This window comes from Carcharodon carcharias, chromosome 2 (assembly GCF_017639515.1).
Source record: "Carcharodon carcharias isolate sCarCar2 chromosome 2, sCarCar2.pri, whole genome shotgun sequence".
Lineage (NCBI taxonomy): Eukaryota > Metazoa > Chordata > Chondrichthyes > Lamniformes > Lamnidae > Carcharodon > Carcharodon carcharias.
The window spans coordinates 185,074,200-185,099,197 of NC_054468.1; the positions used below are offsets into that span (position 1 = coordinate 185,074,200).

The 24,998-nt window shown below is 43.3% G+C and overlaps 1 protein-coding gene across 2 annotated transcripts in view; it reads left to right on the forward strand.

Moving 5' to 3' along the window:
- The window catches only part of rps6kc1 (ribosomal protein S6 kinase polypeptide 1), a 218,955-nt gene that overhangs the window by 61,758 nt on the left and 132,199 nt on the right, over positions 1–24,998 (forward strand). For both annotated transcript variants that reach the window (XM_041174609.1, XM_041174600.1), the window contains exon 7: positions 3,024–3,407. In XM_041174609.1, the coding sequence (XP_041030543.1) occupies positions 3,024–3,407 (384 nt within the window). The remainder of the gene's footprint in view (positions 1–3,023; positions 3,408–24,998) is intronic.

Here is a 24,998-nt window from a genome sequence, read left to right on the forward strand (position 1 = left end):
TAATTTGGAGGGCTACTTTTTATAATGTGCACCTTTTAGGGGTCACTGAAGCATCTCTTAGTGCAGTCTCTGCCTTCTATTCTGTGGTAACGTGATTAGCAGTAAATGACAATGGCACTCGTACCTGTGCTTACCTGCCGCAAAGCTATGTTTCTGCTATTAGAAGTTACTAAATTGGTTGCACCAGGAGTGCGTTTTTTCTGAGGTGGTAGTTTGAAGCTGTTTTAACTTGTATCTAACCTGTAACAGTGCATCATACATAGAAGTGCTGCCTGCTGGTGCAAATGGTGGAGAATCTATGGGGTGAAAAATGGTTAATGCCCGGAAACGGATGCAGAGACCACAATGTGTGATTTAATCTGTGCCCGTTCCTTCCAATGCAGACAGCAAGCAAGCTTCGAGTGGTAGGTTGGGCAAAGGCATCTGAGAGATAGGCACTAAGGGAATGCATAATGGTGATTAGCTGTCTCCAATAGTATTGACGATTGGATGGTTTGAAGAAGTTGGTTTGGAATGGTTGTTTTGCGGTTACTTTATTTTAGCGTTGTGATAAGAATGCTGTGATAGTGACAGAAGGAAGGCAAAGTGGGATTGCTGTAGAATGGGGAATTTGGGTTGCATTTCGATGAGCTGATCATGTATAGCTGTGCAAGAAAGGGGATTGTTTTGATTTCCACCACCTCCACTTCCTCTTCCTTGCTGTTTGCCATAAAACTGCTGGCAAGGGCTATGCCATTGCAATGTGAATGAATCGTGGCACATGCTCTTGTGAGTACCACATGGCTGCTCTAGAGTGGCCCAGGCAGTGGCTTGAACACCCCAATGCCTGCATGACGGAAGTTTCTTGTGGCAGCAGAGCTCTTGTTATATGCACGTGGTTGTGTTGAGCAGTGAAGTATTGAACAAGATAGTCAGGGAATAGCCCTGATTACTCAGTATCCACATTTTATTTTGATGTGGCAGCTTAAATGCTGATGGTGGAGCTTCAAAGTACTTGCTGAGAATTTTGAGGATTGAAAGCATTGTGAAATTTTAAAAGAGGCACTGGGGTTCGATACTGGTTTGGAAGGCCCTAGGATTTAACAGAAATAGGGTATACTGTGGTGTGGCTGAACTGTAGATGAAGGTTGTGTGGACTCGACTGGGAGGGAGATTCTTAGGGAAGAATTTTCCCAAAGCTGTGTGGGGCGGGGCCCGCTCGCCGACGCGTAAAATGATACGCGGTGACATTGGGCGGGCGTCCATTTAGATTGTGTGCCATTTAGATTCAGTTCAGTGGGTGCGCAGCCACGTCAGCTGTGCACTCGCTGAACTGTCAAAGGCCTATTAAGGCCATTAACAAAGTAAGTGAAGTTGTTAAGGTTGGACGGCAGGCGAAGAGCCCAGGCAGCATTTGCATTTTTCATGAAACCTCATCCACGGGCGGGATGAGGCTTCATGAAGGGTTCATCAATTAAATAAAATTTTTTGAAAAAGATAATGGACATGTCCCAGCTCATGTGACAGTTTCACATGAGGGGACATGTCCTTAAATTCTTTTTGACTTATTTTTACATTTTTCAAAATTTAAACTAATCTCCTTGAGGCACCTCCGTGTAGGCCCCCCTGATTCATGGAATCACCCCCCTGCCCGCACAGGGAGCGCACAGTGCTTAATTGGCCCACCCATGTAAAAAGGCGGCGCGCACCCAATCGGTGGTGCCGATTGGGTTTGCGCTCGCTCCTGCCCGTCCCTGCACAACCCCCCCAATGGGGGAAAATTCAGCCCCTAGAGTTTGAGTCAGTGTTTTGGTAGCAGTGGGGAGATGCTAAGTGTGTAAGCATTGGACACCCCCATCAGCAATATTCAGGGTACTAACCTGCTTTCCTCTCCCTAGCAGGCCTGTATGGCCTTCAAAGCTATGCCTCTTGATAAATTCTTCAGTGTCAGCCAGCAACTGGTTTTACTTCACCTAGAGTGCTTAATCCACATCCAATTTATTTGTTGACTCTACCCAGTTAAGAATTTATTGACAGTTAAGAATTTGGCACAGAAGCAGTTTTTGTGTTGGGGTGGGGGAGTAGAATGTGATCAGATAGGTAGAGGGTGGTAGGACTGGCCATTGGAAGGAGGCACCTTTGTTTGGGACAGGAAGTGGCATAAAGAAGAAGAGTAAGGGCAGAGATGGCTGAATGTCACATGATGGAGTGCTAGGCCAAAGCCCTGATCTTCTGAATTCTTAGCGGGATGGTGCTGTGGAGAGTAGCCACCTAACTTTGGAAATGGAGTTGGGTGAAACGTGTAATATGCTGGTGGTAGTAAGACTAGTGTTACAAGAAATTTATGTTCCACATACAGGGAGTGTTATGAGCAGGACTTTTATTTAGGAAAAAAGGATTACAGAAACTTAATATTGGACACATGCAAGGAATTATAAAAAATAAAGTTTGTGATTTAAATGCATATTTCTAGGCCCCATTTCTCATTGAGATGTAACACCATCAGAAGCAATAGTTAAAAATGCTTGGCAGGCATATTGTATTGGGATAGCTGAGATCTTTGCTCTCCTCTTCTCAAATTGGAGACAGTAGAGTGCTCAAGTTGTAACACATGGGAATGGTGTACTAAATTGCTAACTTTGGACAAACAGCAGATGTTCTTTAGATTATAATTACCTTAGAATGCAAAGGTCCGTGGACTTGCCATGGTTACTTAATTTACAGTTCAACATTAGAAGTTTTTTGTGCCTGATGTTACCAGAAAATGGAAAGGAGTAACTCTGCTTCTTCCTTCTGAGGTGTATTGTTCTACTTATGGGGAGCTTCTTAAAAAATAGATTCTTAATAAATTTATTCAGATGGATCTGAATTATAATCACCATTAGAATTCTGGGTCTTTAAATCTTAAGTCCTTTCCTGCAAAACCTAATGGGGGTCAATATCCATTTGAAATATGTTTAAAATAATGTACTCTATTCCACAAATGTATTGACTGAAACTTTTCTCTTTACCTTAATTTTCTCTTCTTCCCTCATTTGCCATAGAACATGACCAACCAGGTTTATCCAGTGATAGTGACTTGCTGTCACTGACGGTGGATGGGGATTCTCTCACTGAATGTGATGATGGAATGGCATCAAATAGAAGTTCCCCAAGCAGATATACAAGACTTAGTTCCACCCCTGAACCTACAAGATCAGCTACCCTTCCTTATCAGGAGAGGAGCAAAGATGAAGCAGAAGGAAGCAAAGGCTTGTGGTCACAACAAATGGGAAGCCTGAAACTTAGACCAGGGAGAGGAGGTGACTACTTGGCAAAGGCAGGAGAGCAGATAAAGTTGGCCCTGCAAAAGGAGGCAGAACAAGATTATGAAGGTGCCTTCAATTTCTACAGGAATGGAGTTGATCTGCTTCTTCAGGGAGTTCAAGGTATGTCTAGCAAAGTTTATTGTCTTTTGGTGGCTTCTTGATTATAAAATATAATGCAATCATTTTTTTATTGGGAGTGCCTCTGTTTTTGAATTAAAGATCTCTTAAATGCATTAACAATGTTAACTTCTGAATATTTTACAATATGTGAATGTTCATGCTGAAACAGGCCAGGGTGCTAAAAGTTGGAAACAAAAACAAAAACAGAATTACCTGGAAAAACTCAGCAGGTCTGGCAGCATCGGCGGAGAAGAAAAGAGTTGATGTTTCGAGTCCTCATGACCCGTCGACAGAACTTGAGTTCGAGTCCAAGAAAGAGTTGAAATATAAGCTGGTTTAAGGTGTGTGTATGGGGGGCAGAGAGAGGGAGAGAAAGAGAGAGAAGTGGAGTGGGGGTGTGGTTGTAGGGACAAACAAGCAGTGATAGAAGCAGATCATCAAAAGATGTCAACAACAATAGAACAAAAGAACACATAGGTGTTAAAGTTGGTGATATTATCTAAACGAATGTGCTAATTAAGAATGGATGATAGGGCACTCAAGGTATAGCTCTAGTGGGGGTGGGGAGAGCATAAAAGATTTTTAAAAATTTTTAAAAATAATGGAAATAGGTGGGAAAAGGAAAATCTATATAATTTATTGGGGAAAAAAAAGGAAGGGGGAAACAGAAAGGGGGTGGGGATGGGGGAGGGAGCTCACAATCTAAAGTTGTTGAATTCAATATTCAGTCCGGAAGGCTGTAAAGTGCCTAGTTGGAAGATGAGGTGTTGTTCCTCCAGTTTGCGTTGGGCTTCACTGGAACAATGCAGCAAGCCAAGGACAGACATGTGGGCAAGAGAGCAGGGTGGAGTGTTAAAATGGCAAGCGTCAGGGAGGTTTGGGTCATTCTTGCGGACAGACCGTAGGTGTTCTGCAAAGTGGTCGCCCAGTTTACGTTTGGTATCTCCAATGTAGAGGAGACCACATTGGGAGCAACGAATGCAGTGGACTAAGTTGGGGGAAATGCAACTGAAATGCTGCTTCACTTGAAAGGAGTGTTTGGGTCCTTGGATGGTGAGGAGAGAGGAAGTGAAGGGGCAGGTGTTGCATCTTTTGCATGGGCATGGGGTGGTGCCATAGGAGGGGATTGAGGAGTAGGGGGTGATGGAGGAGTGGACCAGGGTGTCCCGGAGGGAGCGATCCCTACGGAATGCCGATAGGGGGGTGAAGGGAAGATGTGTTTGGTGGTGGCATCATGCTGGAGTTGGCGGAAATGGCAGAGGATGATCCTTTGAATGCGGAGGCTGGTGGGGTGATAAGTGAGGATAAGGGGGACCCTATCATGTTTCTGGGAGGGAAGAGAAGGCGTGAGGGCGGATGCGCAGGAGATGGGCCGGACACGGTTGAGGGCCCTGTCAATGACCGTGGGTGGAAAACCTCGGTTAAGGAAGAAGGAGGACATGTCAGAGGAACTGTTTTTGAAGGTAGCATCATCGGAACAGATGCGACGGAGGCGAAGGAACTGAGAGAATGGGATGGAGTCCTTACAGGAAGCGGGGTGTGAGGAGCTGTAGTCGAGATAGCTGTGGGAGTCAGTGGGTTTGTAATGGATATTGGTGGACAGTCTATCACCAGAGATTGAGACAGAGAGGTCAAGGAAGGGAAGGGAAGTGTCAGAGATGGAGGGGTGGCGATTGGAAGCAAAATTAATAAATTTTTCCAAGTCCCGACGAGAGCATGAAGCGGCACCGAAGTAATCGTCGATGTACCGGAGAAAGAGTTGTGGAAGGGGGCCGGAGCAGGACTGGAACAAGGAATGTTCCACATACCCCATAAAGAGACAGACATAGCTGGGGCCCATGCGGGTACCCAAAGCCACACCTTTTATTTGGAGGAAGTGAGAGGAGTTGAAGGAGAAATTGTTCAGTGTGAGAACAAGTTCAGCCAGACGGAGGAGAGTAGTGGTGGATAGGGATTGTTCGGGCCTCTGTTTGAGGAAGAAGCTAAGGGCCCTCAGACCATCCTGGTGGGGGATGGCGGTGTTGAGGGATTGGACTTCCATGGTGAAGAGGAAGCGGTTGGGGCCAGGGAACTGGAAATTGTTGATGTGACGTAAGGTGTCAGAGGAATCACGGATGTAGGTGGGAAGGGACTGGACAAGGGGAGAGAGAAGGGAGTCAAGATAACGAGAAATGAGTTCTGTGGGGCAGGAGCAAGCTGAGACGATCTATCTACCGGGACAGTTCTGTTTGTGGATTTTGGGTAGGAGATAGAAACGGGCCGTCCGAGATTGGCATTTTCTATTTCTCCAATGGACACTCTCTTGTAACACAATTATATACAGAGTAAAGCACCTCTTCAGCTCCGACAAGTGCCTCAGCCCTAACTAGGAAAAAACATCTCTAATTGCATCAGTTAGCATGTGGCCTCTGTGGGCGAGAGCATCAATTTAGTGTCAAATTAGGGACAATTTTACTTCAAGCCCACTAAAACGCAATTGAGACTGCCCAAAGTTATTCCATATAGAACCCTTTGAGCTAACAGATAAGATGATATAGAAGAAGTTTTTTACCCTTTTTTTGCCTTCAACATGGCAAACGGAGTGCAGCTGACTAACTGAGGGAAGACTTGAGGCTGAAATCTCCAGTTGGCGAGTGGGGGCATGGCCCACTTGCCGACGGGTAAAATAACATGCGGTGACGTCAGGCTGGTGTCCTGAAGTCACTGCGTGTCATTTAGATTTTTAGTTCGGTGGGCACGCAGCTGACTTGGCAGTGCGCCTGCCAAACTGTCAAAGGCCTTTTAAGGCCTGTTTAAAAACTAATTTAAACAATTAAATGAGCTGTCCGTTCAACCTTAAGGTTGCCTTAAATGCCTTCGCATTTTTCATGGAATCTCATCCTCGGGTGGGGTGAGGTTTCATGAAGTGTTTAAACATTCAATAAAATTTTAAAAATACACAATCATTGATATGTCCCAGCTCAAGTGACACTGTCAAGTACTTTATTTAGAAATTTTAAACTTAAACAAATCTCCCTGAGGCACCTCTGTGCCTCAGGGAGATTTCTGTACTCTTCCGCACACATGCGCGAAAGAGCGCAGGCCCTGACTCAGGGAATCTCCCCCCCCCCCCACTCCTTCCCCCAGCTCGCACAGGGAATGCCACGCTGTGTGGGCCTTAATTGGCCCGCCCATGTAAAATGGCAGTGCGCATCCAATCGGGGGCGCCGATCGGGTTCACGCTTGCTCCCGCACAAATTCCCTGATGGGGGTCAAAATTCAGCCTTTGGTGTTTGGTGAGAGAGGAGTTTGGGGAAGGAGTTGTTCGTTTCCTTTTCTATCTTTCTCACTGCACAGAAGTTGGTTCTTGCTCTCCTACAGGGAAAGAAGCTAACTGGTAAGTATCTGGTAAGCAGTTAAGGTCTATTATATCCCCAAGGTTTGAAATAGTACACAATTTGGTGGTAAAGTTAATAAAATATATAAGAAAGCAACATTAATAAGTGATTAGTATAATTAAGTCATTATTTTAAACATTAAGGATGGCTGGACAAGCCTGCAGCATGTGGGAGCTCCTGGGTAACATTGTGATTTGCACATCTGCAGTAAATGTTTGCGGCTTGAGGAACTTTGGCGCAGAGTCATTGAGCCAGAGGCTGAGCTGCAGACTCTGCGACACATCAGGGAGGGGAAAGTTACTTGCATGCTTTATACCATGAGGCAGTCACACCACTTAGGATAGGATCTTCTGATTTGGTCAATGGCCAGGGGTAAGAGGGTGTGACTGTGAGTGAGGCAGGTAAGGGGACCCAGGGGTCAGGAGTATGAGCGTCTGCAATTGTCCAATAGGTTTGAGGTTCTCTCAGCTTGTTTGGATCAGGATGGGGGCTGCAGGGTGGATAAGCAAACTGGCCATGGCACTGTGGTACAGGAAGCCATCCAAGTGGGGGGAGCAGAAAGGAATGTAGTGGTCGTAGGGGACAGTATAGTGAAGGGGGTTGATACTGTTCTCAGTAGCAAAGCGCGCGAGTCTAGACAGCTTTGTTACCTGTCTGGTGCCAGGGTTCAGGACATCTGCTCAGGGCTGGAGAGGAACTTGCAGTGGGAGGGCGAGGATTCAGTGGTCGTCGCCCATGTGGGTACTAACAACATAGAGCCTCCTCCCTCATCTTGCCTGCATAGTCAGTATGATGAGCTAGGCATCAAATTAAGAAGCAGAACCTCAAAGGTAATTTCTGGATTATTACCTGAGCCACGTGCAATTTGGCATAGGACAAATTAAATTAGAGAAATGAATGCGTGGCTCAAAGACTGGTGTGGGGGAAGTGGGTTCCAGTTTTTGGGGCACTGGCACCAGCATTTTGGAAGGAGGGGTCTGTACGGTTGGGATGGTCTACACCTGAACCGTGCTGGGGCTGGTGTCCTCTGAGCCGCCTAACTAGGGAAGTAGAGAGGGTTTTAAACTGAATAGTAGGGGCAAGGGATAAAACTTGGGAAGATGTGGTAAACCAAAGAGTAGAGACAAGATGAGTGATGGGAAATGATAAACAGACTGTGTAAAGAAGGGACAGAAAGTACAAATCTAAGTAAATCAGCAGATAAGGCTAGACACTACAAAAATAGTAAAAGGACAAAACTAAAGGCTCTGTATCTAAATGCACGTAGCATTCGAAAGAAAACAGATGAACTGATAGTGCAAATCAAAATAACTAAATACGATCTGATAGCCATTACAGAGACATGGCTACAGGGTAACATAGATTGACACCTGAACATTGAACGGTACATGACATTTCAGAAGGGCAGGAAGTTAGGAAAAGGTGGAGGTGTGGCTCTGTTAATTAATGATGGTATTAGCACATTAGAGAGGGATGACCCAAGTTCAGAAAACCAGGATGTAGAAGCGGTTTGGGTTGAGATGGGGAATGATAAATACCATAAAACATAGGAGCAGAAATTAGGCCATTCGGCCCAATGAGTCTGCTCCGCCATTCAATCATGGCTGATAAGTTTTTCAACCCCATTCTCCCGCCTTCTCCCCGTAACCTTTGATCCCCTTACCAATCAAGAACCAATCTATCTCTGTCTTAAATACACTTAATGACCTGGCCTCCACAGCCTTCTGTGGCAATGAATTCCATAGATTCACCACTCTCTGGCTAAAGAAATTTCTCCTCATCTCTGTTCTAAAAGATCTTCCCTTTACTCTGATGCTGTGCCCTTGGGTCCTAGTCTCTCCTAATGGAAACATCTTCCCCAAGTCCACTCTATCCAGGCCTTTCAGTATTCTGTAAGTTTCAATCAGATCCCCCCTCATCCTTCTAAACTCCATCGAGTATAGATCCAGAGTCCTCAAATGTTCCTCATATGTTAAGCCTTTCATTCCTGGGATCCTTCTCGTGAACCTCCTCTGGACCCTCTCCAGGGCCAGCACATCCTTCCTGAGATACGGGGCCCAAAATTGCTCACAATATTCTAAATGTGGTCTGACCAAAGCCTTATAAAGCCTCAGCAGCACATCCCTGCTTTTATATTCTAGTCCTCTCGAAATAAATGCCAACATTGCATTTGCCTTCCTAACTACCAACTCAAGCTGCAAGTTAACCTTAAGAGAATCCTGGACTAGGACTCCCAAGTCCCTTTGCAGTCCAGATTTCTGAATTCTCTCTCCATTTAGAAAATAGTCTATGCCTCTATTCTTTCTACCAAAGTGAATGACCTTACACTTCCCCATGTTGTATTCCATCTGCCACTTCTTTGCCCATTCTCCTACCCTGTCCAAATCCTTCTGCAGCCTCCCTGCCTCCTCAATACTACCTGTCCCTCCACCTATCTTTGTATCATCTGCAAACTTAGCCCTCCGTTCCTTCAGCTAGATCATTAATGTATAAAGTGAAAAGTTGTGGTCCCAACACTGACCCTTGCGGAACTCCACCAGTCACCGGCCACCATCCTGAGAAGGACCCCCTTATTCCCACTCTCTGTCTCCTGCCAGTCAGCCAATCTTCTATCCATGCAAAAGAAGTCAGACTCCCTAATTGAAACCACACAGGACAGAGTATAAAAGAGAGAATAATATTTTGCTGGCAAGGTACAGCAATAGTCATGGCAATCAGGCAGAGCCAACATGGCTTTGTAAAAGAGAAATCGGATTTAACCAATTTATTGGAGTTCTTCGAAGGAGTCACGTGCTATGGATTAAGGGGAACTGGTGGATACACTGTACTTAGATTCTCAGAAGGTATTTGATAAACACATCAAAGGTTATTGCAGGAAATAAAAGCTCATGGGGGGGGGGTAAGGCGTAACACATTGGCATGGATGGAAAATTGGCTAGATAACAGGAAGCAGGGAGTTGACATAACTGGGTCTTTTTCTGGTTGGCAGGATGTGACGAGTGGTGTGCCACAGGGATCAGTGCTTTGCAATTGATATAAATGACTTGGATGAAGGGATGAAGGAATTGTTGTTCGATTTGCTGATGACACAAAGAAAGGTAGGAAAGTAAATTGTGAAGAGGTCGGAAGGAGGCTACAAAGTGACATAGATAGGTTAACTGAGTGGGCAAAGACCTGACAAATGGAGTATAATGTGGGAAAATGTGAAATCGTTCACTTTGGCAGGAAGAATAAAAAAGAAGTTTATTATCTAAATGGTGATGGATTGGAGAGCTCTGAGATTCAGAGGGATCTGGGTGTCCTAGTGCATGAATCTTGACAGGTTAGTATGCAGGTGCAGCAGGTAATTAGGGTAGCTAATAGAATGTTATCATTTGTTGTGAGGGGAATTGATTACAAAAGCCAGAAGGTTATGCTTCAGTTGTATGTGGCTTTGGTGAGTCCACATCTGGAGTATTGTGTACAGTACTGGTCATCTTATTTAAAGAAAGATGTAGATGCATTAGAAGCAGTTCAGAGAAGGTTTATTAGACGAATACCAGGAATGGGCAGTTGTCTTAGGAGGAAAGGCTGGACAGGTTAGGCTTGTATCCACTGGAATTTAGAAGACTAAGAGACAACTTAATTAAAGCTTTTGAGATCCTGAGGGGTCTTGACAGGGTGGATGTGGAGAGGATGTTTCTTTTTGTGGGAGAATCTAGAACTTGGTCACTGTTTAAAAATAAGGGGTCGCGGGGTCGTTTATTTAAGACCGAGATGAGGAGAATTTTTTTCTGAGGGTTGTGAGTCTTGAGAACTCTCTTCCTCAAAAAGCAGTGGAAGCAGAGTCTTTGAATATTTTTAAGGCAGAGCTAGATATATTCTTGATTAACAAGGGGGTGAAAGGTTATTGGGGTTAGGCAGGAATGTAGGGTTGAGGCTATATTCAGATCAGCCATGATCTTATTGAATGGCGGAGCGGGCTCAAGGGGCTGAGTGGCCTACTCCTGCGCGTAATTCATATGTATGTAACACTTCAGTTCCTTTTGACAAGTTTTTGATGCATTTGCATCAGAGGCCTCTCTAGATTTCCTTGACCATTCCCTCAAAATGATAGCCTGACTCCAGATTCACATATTGTGTAAGATCAGTATAATGCAAGATATCAGTCAAGCATTATTATGACTTGTTTGCTCAGCCAGATCAGCCTTCCCCCATCTACCTCCACCTCCATTGTGTCTCACCCTTTGTCCTGATCGCTTATTGCACTGCAATTTTGCTCCTATCTCTGTTCCCCACCCCCATCTCTATTCTCTTTAAATTTATTTTTTCCATGAAACCTGCCTGGTGCTTCCTAATGCCTTCCCCACTCAAATACCTCTCCTGGAGCCCATGCTAGCAGTCATTGTTGATGTCTCCTTTTCCTAGTCACTGTCCTTCTCTTGCTTTCAAAACCATTCTTGTCATCACCATACTCAAAAGAAATAACCTTCAAGTGACCCAACCTCTACTACAACACACAGTACAGGTCCTGGAAATTTGAAATAAAACCAGAAAATGTTGGAAATGCAGCATCTGTGGAGACAGCAAGAGTTAATATTGAAGACCTGTGAACTTCCTTCAGAACTAGGATAAGTTAGAAGGATAATAGGTCTTGAGCAAGTGAAAGGGTGCAGAGTTGGAAGAGGAGCAAAAGGGAAGGTCTCTTATAGGTTGGAGGGCAGGGGAGATTAAATGACAAAAGCTTCATGGTTCTAAGGCCAAATGGAGTGGCAATGAGACACTATAGTGTCAACAGGGCTGCATCAGATGTCCATCTTTGTGGCCCACAGAGGAGTTAAGAAAAAAGTCGAAGCAGCAGCATCATCTAATTTCTACCTGTCAAACATAATGACCCTGAAGTCTTTCAACAAAAATAGTTCATGGTGTCTGGATTAACTTATTCAAAGTTGAGCTAAGTAAATATTTGTTTTTGATTTATAAAAGGATAGTTAATCAAATATCCCAAGGGAAATGTTCGTGAAAATATCTTGTGAATTGTACAAGTTTGCTTGACTGATTCTGGAATTTTGGAAGAAATTTTGTAGATTTTTCCTCTTTTTTGGTTTCATAAAAAGAGGGCAGAGTTCATGAAATGGCGGATTTTACATGCTGTAAAAAAGAAACTCCATTGGTGTCTTGAACAACCTTGTTTAGTGTTTCTTAGGATGAAATATAATGCACTTCCTCATGGTGGATTTGGTGTTTGGGGCAAATGAGGGCATTTAATCAGATGGGAGGTTGGCAGGTAGGGACCCTGCTGCCTTCCTGCTTCCACACCAATTAAGGCCCTTATATGGACAATTAATGCCCGTTTTAGGGTCTCATCCTGCCACTGCGGGTATTAGCTCACCAGTGGGCGAAAGGATTACCATGCGGGGAGCATGACAACCAAACTCTGTCAGGGTTGCTTCTGGGCTCCTGGTGGGGATGGGGTCCCTCATTCAATAGCACTCAGTGCTTGATTGAGGGACCCAGCAGTAGGAGGTGGGGGTCCTGCTGTGAGCCATCCACCTGCCCTTGCTTCTCACCCTCTCTCCCACCATCACTCACCTGTGGCCTTGGTTCCAGTGATGATCCTAGGCTTGAGTGGTGTTGTACCAGCAGTTGTACCACTGCCTCCCATGTGGCGCTCCTGTTCAATAATGCTGCTGGCCTTTGATTGGCCAGTAGCTCTTGGCGGGCAGGACTTCTGCCTCCGGTCTCCTTGATCCCGTGGAAGGCCCACCACTGTCCGGTTAATTCGGCAGGCCTTCCCAAAGGTGATGAAGTGGGGCTCCTGCTGGCTCTTAAACTGGTGGGCAAGATCCCCTGTCGCCTCCATTAAATCCAGCTCCTAGGTTCTTACAAAATATCTTTAAAAACTAATTTCTTAACACATATATATAACAGTTAACACTTTGGCTCTGAAGATTTAATTATTTGAAATTTCTAAGATTTTCAAACCTTCCTAATATATTATGAGCCACAGTTTTTTCACATCAAAACTGATTTCTGAATGTAGTACAAAATAATTAGCTCTTTGGCTGCATGCTGGTTAATAAGCATTCTTATAGTTCCTGAAAAATAGGCACTGTTTACTCAATTTGAGGATGAGACTTCCTCTTTTTAAAGCAGTTTCTCTTCTCCTTGTTGCTGAGTGTCTCTGCTCTGAGTACTAAACAGTTTCTCATTTAGTGGTTTAATAGCTTGTTATTTTTTCCTAATGCCACTCTGGAACACCAACTGCTGGGACCTGTGTGGGAATCATCACAGGTTTTTTTCCTCCTATTCAGAATTCTTTTGTATCCAGTGAGGAAGCGGTGAGCTTCAGTTCAGTTCCTGAAGACAGCACCTCGGTTCTGGAGGTTAGGGCATGGAGAATTTTTCATATCCTGCCTCAATTGAGTTCCAGGTGAGGATAGAATTGGGTTCAGTCGTAATTCTCTCCTACTTCATAGCACATCTAACATTTGGATAATCGTAACTCACCAGCAAAATTTTTTGTGTAATTCGAATACAATATATAATGAGTTGCCTTCAGGCAGATTTGGTTGCTTGGTTGGAGTGCAAATTAGAACATTGCTGCAATGTTGGTCATAGCTATCAAAGAAAGCTTAAATCTACAGTACAACAATGTACAATTGCATACATAGCATCTTTAACTTAAGCAGAACGTCATGAGGCTTTTCACAAGAGTGAGGGGAAAATTTGGATACATGGGATGTGTGAGAAGAGGAAACAATCTAAAGGTGAGATCGAAGGGGTACGTTTTGAGTGGCCTTTGGAAAGTGAGGAGAATTGGCATGTTTGGAGAGTTTTGAGAGAAAATTTTGGAATGGCCTGTCATGACAGCTGAAGACTGCAAAAGATGGTGGAGCAGAGGGAGGGTGCCATGCACAGTAGACTCAGACGAACAGAGTGCGAGAACTGAGATGTGGAGGTCGCAGAAGTAATGTGGATTTAAATAGTTTCATGACACGAAAATGCAACAATCATATTATGTGTTTTTAATTTCCCCAATTAAATTTTAGTTGGTTAAGTTTTTTTTCGAAAACTACTTTATTCATAAAATACCTGAAAGAACATTGCAAAACATTTAAAAATCGCCATCACAAAAAGTACATTCAGATTCAACTTTTACCCATGGATCACAAGGTGCATCAATACAATCAATGAATATTACAATCATTTCAATATGGTCATTACAGACAATCAGACAATGGTATTGGAGTTATCAACATACATCATGTTGCACTCTGAGGTGCTTCAATGCAATTATAATACAACTAGTATTCAATGCATACATTATTTATGAGCTGTACAGCCTGAGGGGCTCTCAACAGTTCCCAGCTCCTCAGTGCACTATGGTAGAAAGTAGAAAGGTCTCAGACAGCGAGCTTTCCCCGTTGCGCCTTTGCGGTGGCTGCCCCAAGCTTTAGTGCCTCCCTCAGCACGTAGTCCTGGACCTTGGAATGTGCCAGTGTGCAACACTCGTTCGGGGACAACTCTTTGCGCTGGAAGACCAACAAGTTTTGGGCAGACCAAAGAGCATCTTTCACCGAGTTGATGATCCTCCAGCTGCAGTTGATGTTTGTCTCAGTGTGTATCCCTAGGAACAGCCCATAGAGCACAGAGTCCTGTGTCACAGATGAACCTCGACAGAAACCACTGCATCTCTCTCCAGACCTTCTTTGCAAAGGCACAATCCACAAGGAGGTGAACAGCGGTCTCATCCCTACCACAGCCACCTCGAGGGCAACGTGCAGAGGGGGTGAGACTCTTGGCATTTTGGAAGGATCTGGTGGGGAGGGCCTTTCTCACCACCAGCCAAGCTACATCTTGGTGCTTGTTGGAAAGTCCTGGTGAGAGACATTCCGCCAAATGACTTTGACAGTCTGCTCGGTGGAACCATCCCACAGGATCCACCCTCTCCTTTTCCCGCAGGGCCTCTAGGGCGTTATGTGCCAACCGCTGCCTGATGGACTTGTGGTCAAAGGTGTTTCTCTGCATAAATTTTACCACGAGGGATAGATGGTATGGCACAGTCCAACTACTTGGAGCATTCAGCGGCAGCTTGGCCAGACCCATCCTTTGTAACACCGGGGACAGGTAGAACCTCAGCACGTAGTGACATTTGGTGTTTGCGTACCGAGGGTCTACACACAGCTTGATGCAGCCGCACAGAAAGATGGCCATCAATATGAGGGTGATGTTGGGCACGCTTTTTCCCCCCTCATCTAGAGCTTTGTACATCACGTCCCTGCAGACACGATCCATTTTTGACCTCCAGATAAAGTGAAAGATGGCTCGGGTGATCGCCATCGTGCAGGAGTCTGGAATGGGCCAGACCTGTACTGCAACAGCAAGAGTGCCTCACACCTGATGACCAGTTCTTACCCGCAATGGAGAGGGAGCATTACTCCCACATGCCCAGTTTTCTTTGCACTATAGCCACTCGCTCCTTCCAGTTTCTAACGCATGCCCCAGTCTCTCCAAACCATATCCACAGCACCTTCAGGCCATCAGCCTTGACAGTGAATGGGACAAAGGATCGGTCAACCCAGTTCCCAAAGAACATGGCCTCGCTCTTCCCATGATTTACCTTGGCTCCCGAGGCCAGTTCGAACTGGTCACTGATGTGGATCAGTCTGCACACCGACAGCGGATCTGAGCAGAAGACGGCGACATCGTCCATGTACAGGGAGTCTTTGACCTGAGTGCGTCCACTGCCTGGGATCATCACTCCTCTTATGCCCGGATCCTTCCTGATAGACTCAGCAAAGGATTCTATGCAACACACAAACAGGACAGGGGAGGGAGGGCAGCCCTGCCTGACTCCAGATTTAATAGGAAGGCTATCTGATTCCCACCCATTGATTGAGACTGCGCTACTGATATTAGTGTAGAGCTGTTGGATCCAATTGCGAATTCCCTCCCCGAGCCCCATTTTGGAGAGCACATCCACCATGTAGGTGTGCAATATTCTGTCAAAGGCCTTCTCCTGATCCAGGCTGATGAGGCAGGTGTCCACACCCCTGTCCTGCACATAGGCAATCGTATCCCTGAGCAGCGCGAGGCTGTCAGAGATCTTCCTGCCGGGCACAGCGCAGGTCTGGTCAGGGTGGATCACCAATTCCAGAGCGGACTTGACCTGATTGGCAATGACCTTGGACAGAATCTTATAGTCCACGTTCAACAGTGAAATAGGTCGCCAATTTTAAATTTCCTCCCTTTCCCCCTAGTGCTTGTAGATGAGGGTGATGATGCCTTTCCTTGTGGATTCTGAAATGCCTCCGGCCAGAAACATACTCTCGTACACTTCTAACAGGTCTGGGCTGATCCAGTCCCACAGAGCCGATTAGAACTCAGCCGGCAAGCTTTAATTTAAATTTAAAATTTAATTTAAATTTAAATTTTAATTTAAATTTTAACCAATTAAATTTTAGTTGGTAAGTTTCCAATACTGTGGTGCAACACATCATTGTATATGAGTACACACTGCAAAATGTGAGATGTAACAAGACCATAGGAATGGCACCTTTAGTAGACTGGTCTGTAGAAAACCCAAAAAGCTTTATGTCTTACAATAATGTATTTTTACATAGAAAAAAAATGACAGACACTTTTTAAAATTTTCATTGCAAATAGAATATCTGATTGTTGCCCCTGAAAGTTGATTTAAATATGCTGTTGTGGTATGCAAATAAGTACTTTGCACATAAATTATCCAAATGAGTCCATTTTAGCAGGAGCACCGGGCAGTACAGTACATTTTAGAAAATGTTTTTCAATTAATAGACTAATTGTAATCATTAGTATAACTACTTAAAAGTAAATGGGAACACTTTCATAGAATTTACTGGAGCTTTTTGTAATTCTGCATGTAGTAATGATAGAGGGAAACATTGTTGTGTGCACTTTGTGAAACTTGAGTTGTGAGATTTGCATTAGTTGAACCGTGGCAAGTTATGGCTGCCCTTTTTTGTACTGAATACACAGCAAATCACTACTTGCAGACTATATCAAACATTAAGCTACAGTATCATCATTTAGAAGAAAACAGCTATAATTATGATCACATGCATGGGCTTAGTATTAAATGCGTTAATTTGGTATGACACATTAATTACCTGCTTCTCCAGATGTTTAGTGTATTGTTATGCACGCAGTTTACAAAATAATTACAGTAAAGTTGAATGAAAACAAAATAAGCGGGTGGTTTCTTGCCTTAATATTTTCATTCAAGTGAAACCATATGAGTCGCAGCTGCACAGACGCTAATGTAAGCGAATGGTTACAGAAACAACAAAGGTTGCCATTAGGAGGCTTTTGTCCAAATGTGTCCCTAGCTGATTTTATCCTATCATACATTTATTTCAGTCTCACCACGATACTCACTGAGTTGATTTCAGAGACCTTGTTTTTGCTTCATCATGTTTGTAGTAAAATACTAGGTTTGTAGGGGGATAAAACATTATAGTTTGAAACCAATATAATGCCTGTTCACTTTGCTTTGTGAACTAATTTTTTAACGGCTTACAAGTCTGCTGTGTGGAAATTGGCTTCTATACATTTCAAGTAGTGAATATGAAAAAAAAACGTAGTTACACAAATCATCTTCACTTAGATTTGATTTTATTCACCCGTGGGATGTGAACATTGCTGGCTGGGCCAGGATTTATTGCATATCCCTAATTGCCCTTGAGAAAGTGGTGCTGAGCTGCTGCCTTGAACTGCTGCAGTCCATGTCGTGTAGGTACACCCACAATGCTGTTAGGAAGAGAGATCAAATTTTTGACCTAGTGACAGCAAAGAAATGGTGATATAGTTCCAAGTCAGAATGCGGTGTGACTTGGAGGGCAACTTTACTCTTTAAACAGCTAACAGCTTTCATGGCTCACTGTGTAAGTTAGTTATCTAGGTACCTTACCCAAGTGAGCATTCACGATGTCTGAGCCTATATGGTCACTGTTAGCATGCTATTTGATTGAGTGAATCACAGACAAATTCAGATCTGCCCTTATTGAACATACACACTGCTTTTCAGCAGTAGCCACTGGAAAGCGATTTGGAATAGGGACCTTAGCTGAATTCTTCCTTCGTTAACCCAAAGATGCTAAGGACGAGTGCAATGGTCCAAATGATTTTTCTGGCCAAGATCACCAAATCAGTCACCAAATCAGCATAGACTGGGAATTGAACCTGGAGATTCTGATCAGTATGCCTTTGAACCATGTGTTATGGTACATTATCCTCAAGCCATGGGTACCTATGTGTCTGTACATGTAGCATAGTTAATCCTTAATTTACACCACAGTAAATTAGTTTGGATATACGTAAGACCCTTAATCCTGCTAATTTTCTTACAGAATTGTGTTCCCCTAGATGATATGATGAGCTGAACAAGGCACCTGCATGCAAACGGATATTATGTTGTTATTCATGTGACCTTTTTCTTTCCTGCACATTCTGAAGTTTAAATATGCCATTCCACAGGCCTTTTGAATGATGGCCAGAATATGCTCAGAAAAATATTTTTAGAGAATTTTTTTTCTATTTTTGGTTTGTAGTAAACAGTTTAAAAACATTTTGCTTCAATAATAACTGTGCAGGTGTGCAACAGAAGCGTGCTGCATTTACTTAGCACCTTTCACATAGAAAAACAGCATCAGACATTAGGAAAATGGATGTTGTGAGAAAACCGGTGAGATTAGGAGTGGGGTTATAACCGAAAGCTTGCTCAAAGAGGTTGGTTTTAATGAGGGCCTTAAAGGAGGAGAGGGAGGGAAAGAAGCAGAGGGGTTAAGGCTAGAAGTCCAGAGTGTATGCCTAGAAGGATGAAGGCATAGTTGACATTGGTAGGGTCAAGGAGGACCTGCACGAAGGACTGGTGTCCGAGGGATAGAGAGCTAGTTGGGGTGGGGGGGGACTGTGCTGTTGTAGGGCTAGTTGCAGACATGGGAGGGATAATACCAGGAAGGGATTTAAAGATAAGAATGAGAATTTAAGTTTGAGCAGGACAGTTTATAATTAGGCCTTAATGGATATACATACTAAATATAGGGAAAAGGGAAAAAAAAACTACTGAAAATTTGAAATAAAAATGGAAAATGTTTTGAAGTACATAACATCTAATTCATCTGAAATAAGCAGGTTAATCCCACTGATGACAGGGCTCAGTTGAAACGTTAACTTATTTTTCTCTTTAACGTAATGACTGGCCTGTTCTATATTTTTGAGAAATTTCTGTTTTGATTATTTGTGTATATATAGTAAGCAAGGTAGATTAGGTGTTTTAATCAATTGAGGGAAGGCTGAGTAACCTCCAGTAGCTGAAAGGAATTTTAATGGTAGGACTTGCATGTAAAAATTGTTTGTTTGATTTACATATTGTTTGAAAGATACTGAACGCTTTATTGTCCCATTTGCCTCACTGATTTTGAGTGTGCTGTGCAGCTGCTGAATCTTTGAGCATAGTGTGTCCTGCTTTGAGGGAAGTGTTTATTTTGAAATTCCCTTTGGTATCAGCAACTCACTGGTAAAATTCAAATGAGGTTAGAATCTGAGAATGGGTTCAGGTCTCCCAACTGTGACCTTGAGCTGAAGTTGATGCTTTTTCCCTCATACTGGAAGTTCTCATCAGGTGCTGAGGTTAGGCACTTGTAGCTCCTAAAGATAATATACATAGTGGACGTGGTAACGCCCAGTTTAGAGACGATCCTTAATCCATTTAGTTTCGTAGTGATAGAGGTAATTGGAAGGTTGGGAGGGGTGGAATTGTAACTTTTTTTTTAAAAAAAGGACCAGTTTGGGTCAGGATGGGGAGTAGTTAAAGTCTTAAGTCAGGATCCAACCCAAACATTATTGTTGTGCTTTTCAAATCTAATTATGGATGGCTGGACATCCTGAGCATCTGTAAACCTGGCAGTACATTCGGGCAAGGACTGCCAGATCAAGGAGGTGAGTGCCTTAACAACTACCTCTGGATCTATTGTATCTGCCTGGGCATCTCCCGTGATCAGGCACCCCCGGCCTTCCACACGAGGGCTTTGATTTCCCCCCACAAGCTGGGATCTCGACTGGTCCACTCCCTGTTTGACTAAAGGCAAACCCATGAATCTGATTGGCTTCTGGGCAAGGAGCCAGCTTGCGAGGGAAGTCTGCCTTCCCGGCTCTTGGCACCTTAATGACCACGTAACACCTCCCTTCTACCCTCTGCTCCCAACTGGGCCATAAAAATTAAAATCCTGGCTGTTGTGTCTCTCATATTTGGCTGGACAGATGTGTATAAATGCATAGCTTCACTTTGCCAGTTTACCTTGGTTTGGGTGCCAAAACAATAGGAAAGCTTAAGATGTCAGTCTTGCATTTGCTTGATATAAAGAGCCTCTGGTTGCATCCATTCTCCATATAAAATGGATTGCATCTTTGAGATTGCATAAAAGAGGTGAAATATGTATTCATTGTGGATCTTTACATGATCATTTGCTGATGCTTTGGAAAAGAGTAAATCGTGTTTGACTAATTTGCTAGGATCCTTTGAAGATGTGACAAGCAAAGTGGATAATGGGGATCCTGTAGATGTAGTATATTTGGACATTCAGAAGGCCTTTGATAAGGTGCCGCACAAAAGATTAACACACAAGATAAGATCACACGGAGTTAGGGGTAATATATTAAGTTGGATAGAGGATTGGCTAACCAACAGAAAGCAGAGAGCCAGGATAAATGGGTCTTTTTCTGGATGGCAAGCTGTAACTAGTGGGATGCCACAGGGTTCAGTCCTTGGGCCCCAACTATTTATAATCTATATTAATAACTTGGATTCAGAGATAGAAGGTACTATAGCTAAATTTGCAGATAACACCAAAATAGGTGGGAAAGTAAGTTGCAATGAAGAAATAAGAAATTTACAAATGGATATGGACAGGTTAGGTGAATGGGCCAAAACTTGGCAGATGGAGTTTAACGTGGATAATTGTGAAGTTATTCATTTTGGTCGGAAGAATAAAAAGGCGACTTATTATTTAAATGGAGAGAAGCTTCAGAATGCTTCAGTACGGAGGGATCTGGGTGTCCTTGTGCATGAATCGCTGAAAGCTAGTGTGCAGGTACAGCAGGTAATAAGGAAGGCAAATGGAATTTTGGCATTTATTGCTAAAGGAATAGAGTATAAAAATAGGGAAGTGTTGTTGCAACTGTACAAGGCATTGGTGAGACCGCACCTGAAGTACTGTGCACAGTTTTGGTCCCCTTACTTGAGGAAGGATGTAGTTACACTGGAGGCGGTTCAGAGGAGGTTCACTAGATTGATTCCAGAGATGTGGGGCTTGTCTTATGAGGAGAGATTGAGCAGTTTAAGCCTATACTCACTAGAGTTTAGAAGGATGAGAGGAGATCTATTTGAGGTATATAAGATGCTAAAGGGGATAGACAAAGTAGATGTGGAGCAGATGTTTCTCCTTCTGGGAAATTCTAGAACGAGAGGTCATAGTTTTAGGCTAAAGAGTGGTAGATTTAATCTGTGGAATTCACTACCTCAGAGTACAATGGATGCTGAATAAATTTAAGGAGGAGATAGACAGATTTTTAATTAATAATGTGTTGAAAGGTTATGGGGAGAGGACGGGAAAATGGAGTTGAGGCCGAAATGAGATCAGCCATGATCGTAATGAATGGCGGGGCAGGCTCGAGGGGCTGAATTGCCTACTCCTGCTCCTTGTTCTTATGTTCTTAAAACAGGTTATTCCTTTTAAGATTTGAGCTGCATGCCTGTTAATGATATTGTAGACAGTTGGATAAGTTTGTGAATATCATTATATTTTGCCATGTTGTTAAAAAATGCTGATTACATTTTTGTCTGGACCATTGAAACTGAAATTTCCTCCACACAGGTTGAAGGATCTGTAGGTACATGTGCTCATACATGAAGTTTGAGACGATTGGGGTTAATTTTTATACTCATTGCCTGGATTAAAATCTGACAGAAGAATTGTCCACCCTTTGCAGAACTGCATTTTTATTGCAGAAGCTGCCCAAGGGGAGGGGTTAGAGGGTGGGGGGAGATCAGAATTATCCCGATGAAATGGCGTTTTCAATGAATGGCAATTTATAAGTGTTATTTGCACCACTTTTCCTGACGCAGTAAAATTAAATAGAACTTCTAGTAGATAACTTTGTAGCAGTCTTGATTGAAAGGTGCTGAGATTAAATTTGAGGGATGTGTCATGGGATACATTTGGGAAGTTGAGAGTCTGTGGGAGAGGAGGCCCATGTTTTCCTTGTGGGTCCTAGAGGAGCAGACCTGCTTTTTTTTTGACCTGCAAGGAAAATCAAAAGTTTACCTTTTAGGGCCTCCTTTGACTCAGTGGGGTAAAACTACAGCAGCTACTCCTTCCAGGACACCAATTAAAATTGCAGTCCGACTTTGATTATTTAATTGGGACCCTGCATGTGTAAAGAAAGACCTCTGGTTTTAGGTGGGTGTCCTTGGTGTCTGGCTAGTAGAGTAGGTTAAAATTCAGAAAGATGAATTCCTATCACCTTTCTGGTGGGTAAGTGACCAGGGCAATTAGATTGGGTTAAAATCCTCCCCAAGCTCCTCTCTTTCCAAGGCGGTCAGAGTGTGAAGTGTGAGTGGTGAATCTTAAAAGCTAGGAGTAAATTAGAAAAAGAGACCAAGACATTGCTAATTAGCAGAGTAGACTACAGTAAAATAAATTCCATTTCCTTTAGCTTTTGTCTTTCTCTGGTGTTTTGTATGTTTCTGCCTCTTTTGCTAGTTTCCTTGCAGTGCCTTCAGAAGTTAAACTGTAACAATTCAGGCTCTCTTTTACACAGTGATGTCTTTTGGAATAAATTGTGTTGTAAAACGTGCTACAGAAATAACATGGGAAACTCTGGTTATTATAGTTTGGATCCGTTTCTATATTAAATTAATTTTGTTTTCCAATAGTAAATCATGTCTGACAAATTTATTAGATTTCCTTGAGGAAATAACGAGCAACATGGAAAAAGGGGAACTTGTGTATGTGCTGTACTTAGATTTTCAGAAGACATTTGACAAGGTGCCATGTCAAAGGTTATTACATAAGAGTTCATGGTGTAGTTGGAAACATAATCACATGGAGAGAGGATTGGTTGGCTAACAGAAAGCAGAGAATAGACACAATTGGGTTATTTTCAGGTTGGCAAGATGTAGCTAGTGAAGTGCCACTGGGATCAGTGCCCGGGCTTCAACTGTTTACAATCTATATCAATGATTTGTATGAATGTATAGTTGAAAAATATTCTGATGACAAAACTAGGTGGGAAAGTAAGTTATGAAGATGACATAAGGAATCTGCAAAACGATGTAGATAGGTTAAATGAGTGGGCAAAAATTTGGCAGATGGAGTATAATGTGGGAAAATGTGAACTTGTCCACTTTGGCAGGAAGAATAAGAAAGTAGCATAGTATTTAAATGGGGAGAGATTGCAGAACACTGCACTACAGAGGGACCTCACAATAAGTTATCATGCAGATATAGCAAATGATTAGGAAGACAAATGTATTTTGTTGTTTATTCCAAGGGGAATGGAATATAAAAGTTGGGATGTTTTGCTACAGATGTACAGGCTATTGGTGAGACCACATCTAGAGTACTGTATACAGTTTTGGTCTCCTTATTTAAGAAAGGACGTAATTGCAATAGAAGCAGTTCAGAGAAGGTTTACTCAACTGTTTACTGGGATCAGGGGGTTATCTTGTGAGAAAAGGTTGGACTTGTATCCATTGAAGTTTAGAAGAATGAGAAGTGATCTTATTAAAACAGATCCTGAGGCAACTTGACAGAGTGGATGCTGAGAGGACGTTTCGCCTTGTGGGAGAGACCAGAACTGGGGGGCACAGTTTAAAAATAAGGGGCCTCCCACTTAAGATGAAGATGAACATTTTTTTCTGAAGGCCTTGAGTCTGTGGAGCATTCTTCCTCAGAAAGCTGTTGCGGCAGGGTCATTGAATATTTTTAAGGCAGAGGTAGATTGACTCCCTTGTTAGACAAGAATCCTAAGGGTAGATGGGATAGACAGGAAAGTGGAGTTGAGGCCACAGTCACCAACCATGATCTTATTGAATGGCGGAGTTGGCTCGAGGGGTTGAATGGCCCATTCTTGCTCCTAGTTCACATGTTCGTATGTAACAGTAAGTGCCTGAATCATGGCAGGAGTTTGAGATTCTAAAGCAAAGATAATAACATACTGAAGTTATACCTTAACCCAGTGCTTCTCAAACTCTTTCTGGTGTGACTCCATTTTAAAGCCTCAGACTTGGTGTGACCCCAGAGTGAAAATTTGGGGCACATCTGAGTTTATTTGTTCAAGGGTTGGGTGGGTATGTGGTGGAGGTGGGTGGCCTTCAATTGTTAAGCGGGGGTGGGGGAGTGGAGTCAGGATAGAATAAAGCAGCAGGATAGTAACCATTACTATTTAATTATTAAAGTGCATACTAACTTTAAACATCTGAAAATCATGTGTTTTTTAAATTCAAGCTGTTTTGTGAAAATGTTGTCTTATTCACTGGGCCTAGTGAATAGGCATGCATGTTATGACACAGTTTCTCAAAACCTCACGGTGTGGTTGACAGTGCACATCTGATCTCTGATGTGACATCCAGGCTTGATCAATATTGAGATTTGATGCAGACCAGTGAGCTTTAAAAAAAACATCAGATGTACTCGAGGCGGATATTAAGGCTGTCTATGCAAAGCTTGTTCATTCCTCTCTCCTCCCAGCAAAGTGCAAGCAGGGGAAAAAAATCAGCCATGTGTATCATGGGACCTCTGAGTCGCTCCCAGGACTTTCCCAACAGAGTCTCTGCTCCATGGTTGCCATTATGGCCTCCGAACCCAAAATTTCTGACCCATGGTTTGGGAACCCCTGCCTTAACCACTAGAAATGGAGAAGTGCTGCTGTTGGAAAGCATGAGGTTCTGCAAAACAATGTTGCTTTTTGCCACATGCCTCACTGTTCTGAGACACTATTCAGAGGTGTGTGCATTGAGTCACATATTCCTGTGGATGGCAGTAAAGTGCCCATAATCAGTATGCTTGCTTGGCATTCGTCAACCACAGAACAGCCTGATCTTTGTTTCCAGAATTCAAACAAGTAAAAGTGACTGCTGGAGCAAAGATAACTATATTGTTGCTGGTCATATTGTGCAGTGCACATGCCAGGG